The sequence below is a fragment of the Poromitra crassiceps genome (assembly GCF_964638095.1).
Source record: "Poromitra crassiceps genome assembly, chromosome: 1".
NCBI classification, from domain to species: domain Eukaryota; kingdom Metazoa; phylum Chordata; class Actinopteri; order Beryciformes; family Melamphaidae; genus Poromitra; species Poromitra crassiceps.
In genome coordinates, this window is record NC_139623.1 from 106,399,571 (window position 1) to 106,406,005 (window position 6,435).

Genomic DNA, 6,435 nt, shown 5'->3' on the forward strand with positions numbered 1-6,435 from the left:
GATTTGTAAGCATACCAAGTGATGCCTCAAACAGTCGTTTGTGTGCAGGCACTGTCATTACTCAGTATGGACTGAGACAACAGCAAGCTGTTATTTGCCACTTGTCTGTGGGTGTGCCCAAACTGTCCATACAGTAGCACCTACCAATTTGGGAAAGTTTGAGTCAACCTGCTTAGTAAAATAATTTCCAACGTTGGTAATAATGGCTTTCTCTTTTCCCTGTCACGAAACAATGAAATGTTCACATCTGATTGAAAAGTAGAATAGTGTCAAGAATAGATTGGTTTAACCATGTTCCTTACACAGAAAAGGCAGCTAGATGCTCATATAGTGCGTAGTCAATCCAGTTATTAGACATGATGCTTTTTACTGTTGCCATGATTTGTCTTCAGACTCATGAAGTCTTTTCAGTGGGTGTATTTGATCTGTTCCTCTAATGGCCGCAGCAGACTGACAGAGTGTTGACCAATGCATCAGTCAGGAACAATCCAGTGTGTTCTACTGGCTTAAAGCTTACAACATTGTGGCCACACAGCAAAAACCCCAACTTATCGTGACTTTGTAATCACTTCTTAATTTCAAACAGCAAAGAAACACAAAACAGTCTAAACAAAGGCCCTTTATTATAGTAACATTTAGGTAACAGGATGAATGATACAGGGGGGGGGGGGGGGGGGTTCTATTCTAAACACAGGCGCATAAAAAAAAAAAAAAAAGTCATTCATTTCACATTTTACACCAACTTCTTGGCATGAAGGAAGTATGCCATTACAGTTCAAATCAACATGCAGAGGCCCCCCAGGATGTGGTACAAAAAAACAACAAATATGGTATCGCGGGGGAAAGACAACCTTGGTAAAACTTGTTCCAGGTATACAGTGACAGATATTTCATATTTTGAATGCTTTTAAAAACTTGAAAACATTTAAAGACTTACACTTGTAAATGTACATAGTATAATTACACGAAGATCAATAGTAGTATACATGTTTATATGACACCAGAGACTTATAGCTCAATGAGGTTGTGACAAGAACTCCGCGCCGCTGTTCGATCGTGATGCGTCACGTCAGAGCTTCTCTGTTTGTGTCTTAACAGCTTGTTATCAGGAAGCAATTGAATAGGATTACATATTTACATTATGGTAGCATATTAATGGTTGCAAAGGACATTACTTTAAAAAAAAAGTCTTTCAACACTGTTGCACACTAACCTTCTCCACATACATGTTAACCCTTATATTTAAGCAGATAAGTTGACTAAAACCACATTCTTATTTACAGAAAGGGCCTAGAGGCATTGGTGCAAGAGGAACGGATATACACATGCACGCACCAAAGTCTGTCAGCCTGTCATTGCCGGTAATTGGCTGGTAAGAATAATGGAAGTCCAGAAATGAATAGGCTTTCTAGATATAGCAGCTGGCACAAAAAAAATGGAATGCTGTCTGTGAAGAAATGGTCCATAATGTGAGAGATGACCATCAGACTCAGGAATTGGAAAAACAGCATTTAAGCTGTTGGTCTGTGGCATACTCTGTGTGTTTTTGATATAAGCTGTGTTGTGTTAATGTCATTGATGTTACTGCTGTTGTAACGCCACAATTTCCCTCCGGGGATAAAGTACTCAGTCATTCTGCATACGGTACTAACTTGAGGCCAAAAGATCGTTTCCCCCTCCTCCAATCAATGAATGAAAGAAGAACAAGTTTATGTTCCCCAGCTCACAGCTACATTTCAGCTAGTTTGCTGGGGCAGACAGCAGTTACAATATTAGTAATAAATTCTCACTTGCAGTTTTGCTTGAAAAAGTATCTAGCAGATAAAAAATAACATAAGATGAGAGGAAGGGATGAGAGACATGATAGAGGCAGGGCTGGAGGATGAGGCACTACAGATTCAAGGACAGCGTGGATCTCGGTCATTCTTTCTGGCCAAGACACTCCTGCTTAATAGTTGAAGAACAGACTAATGACAGTTTAAAATCCAGCTGGGAGCTGTCCAGCAAACAGTCGTGAACAATCGGCCACAGAGCAGCACCACTGAATCAGTTGAGGGTTGAGTGCTTTGCTCAAGGCACTTGTAGGGTTTGTTGAAAAGGTGGGGAGACAGCTTTTCGTTCACGTGACGTCCTCCACCCATCTCCCCAGTTATTCCTGGGAATGCAGCAAACTGGCTATTCCCTGTGCCAAGAACGCTTCTCGAACCTTCAAGCTGTACTGCCACTGTAGGTACTGTATATGAGAATGGGCAGGGGGGGGGGGGACTACTTGCTTTTACTTAAAAGACCATGAAACTAGATGTACAATTGATATTTTAAAAGCTGCTTTTAGGCCTACATCTAGAAATGTAAAACACAAAAAATGTCAGAATAGGCTACCCTGATAACTGAATAACACTCCAAGGCTAGAGTTATACAAAGCCTAATTCTTTACTAAAAGCATGGAACAGACTTCCTTATCCACTTTACAAACTATAGGAAGCCCATTTTTAACGTTCCATTTTTTAAACTGGAGTATGTACTATGGTGAGAATGAGAACGTTAAACACACCCTACACACAGTCCACCACCGAGCTGTCATCCTCATCGGCGCCCCACTCCCCAAACCTCATCTGCGGGGAGGGAGCAGCCGGGTGAAGGTTGTTAATATCGTCCATGGCGTCCTGGTCCGTCTCCTCTCCGACGGGGCCCATTCCCATGTGGCCGCCTTCCTCCCGGTGCGTGCGGACGTGCTTCCGCAGCGCCGCTGGCTCCTTGAAGCTGCGGTTGCAGAAGGGGCAGCAGCAGGGCCGCTCTCCGGTGTGGATGAGCTGGTGGTGTTTGAGGTGCTGCAGGCGGCTCAGGCGCTTCCCGCAGATGGCACACACATAGGGTTTCTCCCCCGTGTGAGTGCGGCGGTGTTTGCGCAAGCCGTCCAAGTGGCGGAAACTGTTGCCGCACTCAGAGCACGAGTACGGCTTCTCACCGGTGTGAATGCGTAGGTGAGTCTTAAGGGCTCCCGACTCGCGGAAGCGGCGGCCGCAGACTCCGCACGGGTACGGCTTCTCTCCGGTGTGGATGCGGATGTGCTTCTTCAGGCTGGAGATCAGGCGGAAGGTCTTTCCGCACTCCAGGCAGTGGTGGGGCCGGTCTGGGGTGGGCTCCCCCACCACCGTGTCGGCGGCCGATGGCCCCGCGGAGTCATCTGCCCTGCCCGGTGACACGCTGTCTCCTCTCACGACTCCAGAAGTCCTAGCCACAGATTTCTCTTCATCCAGACCGCCCTGAGACAGGGCGCCGGAGCGCTGCCGAGCGGGTCTCGGGTGGCGGAGAGGGTAAGTAAAGGGACGCTGGGGACCCCTGTCCCCTCCGACAACTTGAACGTAGCCAAGATCATCAACAGTATGGCCCGACTGCTCGCCGTCACCGACTCTGTTGTCACTCCGCAGCCCTGACTCTTTCCTGCTGGGCTGACCCGAGCCAGAAGCAGGTCCCTGCTCCTGTTTTATCTCAAACCTGGGCCCTCCACTCCCCTGAGACTGCCGCTCATCTGCAGAGATCAAACATACAGAAATGGCCAACTTATGAGCACATTGATGGAAAAACACAGAGAACTGTTTTTAATCTCTATTCAACCAGGTTAGTTGCATTGAGATTCAAAATCTTTTGCAAAGGACACCTAAAATGTGAGGCATTCATGTCATCCTATAACAAGCAGCAAAGTCAAGTTTTATATTTACCTGGTCTACTGGAGTCGGAGCACATGTGAGATGTGTTGGTTGCAAAGGAGTCAAGAGCGTGATTAGTCACCGAGCCATCTGGTTGGATTGAAAGCTGGCACATTTTGTAGTCATCTCTTGGCTCAAACCCGTGAAGGGACTCATCCACAGAGCCACCAAGACCCAAGTCCACTCCGGCTCCGTTCACATTTCGGGAGTTCTGATGGTCCCTGTCCAGGCCTGCGGCCATGGAAGTCATGGAGGACAGCGAGGGGGCAAAAACAGACTGACCAATTGACTGAGTGCCTGTGTATGTAATCTGCAATTGATCTATTAGCTTTTGGGCACTACACAGACAGTCTTGCAATGTCTTCAGTTCCCTTTCCGACACTTCAAGGCGCACTTTAAGTCTTTCATTCTCTTGCTCTTTATTTAACAACTCTTGCTGTGTCTCGTTTAGTACAAGCACCACCTCGCCCAGAAGAGTATCAACTGCGGCAGACATTGCAGTTTGGATGGTCGGGGCAAGACGTGATTTCAGTGATGTTACAGTCATGTTGCCCTGGGAAGTTCCGTATCCAGCCTTGTCCACTTTCCGATCGTAACAAGACTCTGTCCCAGTCCTGTTAGGAATGTTGATAATACTTTGCTTACGATTTCCACTATTGATTGTGCTGCTACCACTCCCTGATGCAGATGAGTCCATGCTCCCACCATAACTTGTCCTCCTAGAAGTCATTATATTATTGTGTGTAGCTTTAGCTCAGTTAGCTAACGTTAGCAAGTTACGCTAACGTTTGATCTGTTATGTAGCGGTAGCTATCGCAATTCCAATCCAATTGTATTGTGTTTTTGTTGTTGGAATGAGCCAGAACAATGGCTGAATTGTTCCCAATCGTATTTACCACATTAGCTCTCTCTAGTTGGCGTCGCTTACAAAACAATGTCAGTCAACTCGGAAATGCGAGTTGGCGAGTTGATCGTCGCTGGGCCTGGCTAGGTAACATTAGCTTGCTAGCTTTGCGATGCCTATCGGTAAAAGGCGTATTTTATGCACAATTTGGCTGTGCGGCAATAATATGCGGATGCTCGCGAATTGTCTGCATACATTTATCGAGTTCATAAACTAGTATTAAAAGTGTTTGATAGGTGTTTGCCCTCGTCCTACCGCTGCGGCTCTCCCATCTCCAGCTTCTTCTGTTCAGTTCAGCACAGTGAGGCCTGTATCACTGATGGCTGATGGCACTGATGGAGAAGATTCTGTCGCACATAAATGACGTAGGTGAAGCGGCTCACATGAGCAGCTCTGCCAACAGTTTACACGGGCAAAATTTTTCCCGAGTGATGACTTGCAGGCATTAAGAACTCTCATGGGTCTGGTAACCTCGCATCACCAGGCTCTTCTCGGCGAGAAAGAGCCTGGCTCCCGCCCACAATTGATTTTGTCACCCTACTGGTTCCGGCCTAGAGCCCGCCCTAGACCGGATGGCAGCGTTTCTAGCTCGTCAACTTTCACGTTAACTTGACAATTTGACCCAAGTATCAGAACGGCAAACAACAAAACAAAAGATGGACGTACCGAAGTTCTTTTAGAAACATTGCGGATTCACAATCTCACATCTTTTAAGCCAATACAGAAGCTTTGCATCAGACAATTAATCGAGGGAAGAGACATCAAGCTAACAGCAACACAGATGTTTTTTGGCGCACTGCCTTCCGGTGTTCATTCTGGTTCCGTGGTTTACGCCCCATGACAAAAAGCGGGGTGGAAGGTGCCCAGACTATGGGTCTGGCGTCGAGACTAGCATTAAAGTAACCTCAACCTGAGAGCATTATTGGGGAGAGTCTCTGTTGTTATACCAGCCACTTCTGTTTTGGTTAAATCATTTTATTGAACGTCAAAGATTTTTTTTGCAATAAACTTATTTTATTTATTTTTCTGTAGGGCAATATTTTCTGTAGGGCAATATTAGTTCTGAATATGAATTTACTGTTAATCCATCTGATGGACCTTAACGGGAATACTGTACTAATTTATAAATATTAATTTAAATTTTTGACTGTTTATAATTCATTGGTAACTTCTTCCCTAATACCTCATACCAACATTTCATACCTATTCGAATTTTAACCCCTCAAATGCCAGTGTACAGTAAGTACAGTAAAAAAAAAAAAAAAGTACAGTAAAAAAAAAAAAGTGATTTTTCTTTCCATAAAGACAAACTGGATTTGGATCTGATATTATGGGCAGGTTGGGGTGTTTTACAAAAGTCACCACTGCAAGATGCCTAGTGTCAAAGATTGGCAGGAATGATGTCACAATACCTATGACATCACTAGCCTATGACATAATCAGTGATGTCATGAGATGATTTTTGGTCAATAATATGTCACTGATGACATTACTGATGATTTCACAGACATTGTGACATCATCAGTGGGTTTTTGTATTTTTTGTGATTTTTTGTAAAAATAATATTTGTTCATATTTTGAGCCAAAAATCCAAAAAGCGCATGTTTTGGACTACCAGCCATTTTCCCCAAAACACACAAACGAGCTTTAGTCCAGCATCCATCCTGGTCTAAAGGCTTCAAATCAGTAGTGTGGACTGTCAAATTCAGTTTTCTAATATTTTCCCATCTTTGGCATAGGAATCAGTTTTTTTTACATTTCATGTAAACTGTATGGAATTGATTGCTATGCCAAAACTGGGGGAATATGGGGAAATAGCAAAAC

At 44.7% G+C, this 6,435-nt stretch overlaps 1 protein-coding gene across 1 annotated transcript; it reads right to left on the reverse strand.

The window, feature by feature from the left end:
- Positions 1-708: 708 nt before the first annotated feature.
- Positions 709-4,918, reverse strand: LOC310773953 (uncharacterized protein). The gene is made up of 2 exons (XM_083633991.1): positions 3,720-4,918; positions 709-3,529 (listed from the first exon to the last, which is right to left on the reverse strand). The coding sequence occupies exons 1-2, from the start codon at positions 4,435-4,437 to the stop codon at positions 2,553-2,555; spliced, it is 1,695 nt and encodes a 564-aa protein (XP_083490117.1). The 5' UTR covers positions 4,438-4,918; the 3' UTR covers positions 709-2,552.
- Positions 4,919-6,435: the final 1,517 nt, after the last annotated feature.

Bases quoted from the DNA above. Each gene is read 5' to 3' on its own strand.
- LOC310773953 (XM_083633991.1), bottom strand. From the start codon at position 4,437: ATGACTTCTAGGAGGACAAGTTATGGTGGGAGCATGGACTCATCTGCA. The intron at 3,530-3,719 runs GTAAATATAAAA...TGATCTCTGCAG, and splicing joins CTCCGACTCCAGTAGACCAG to ATGAGCGGCAGTCTCAGGGG.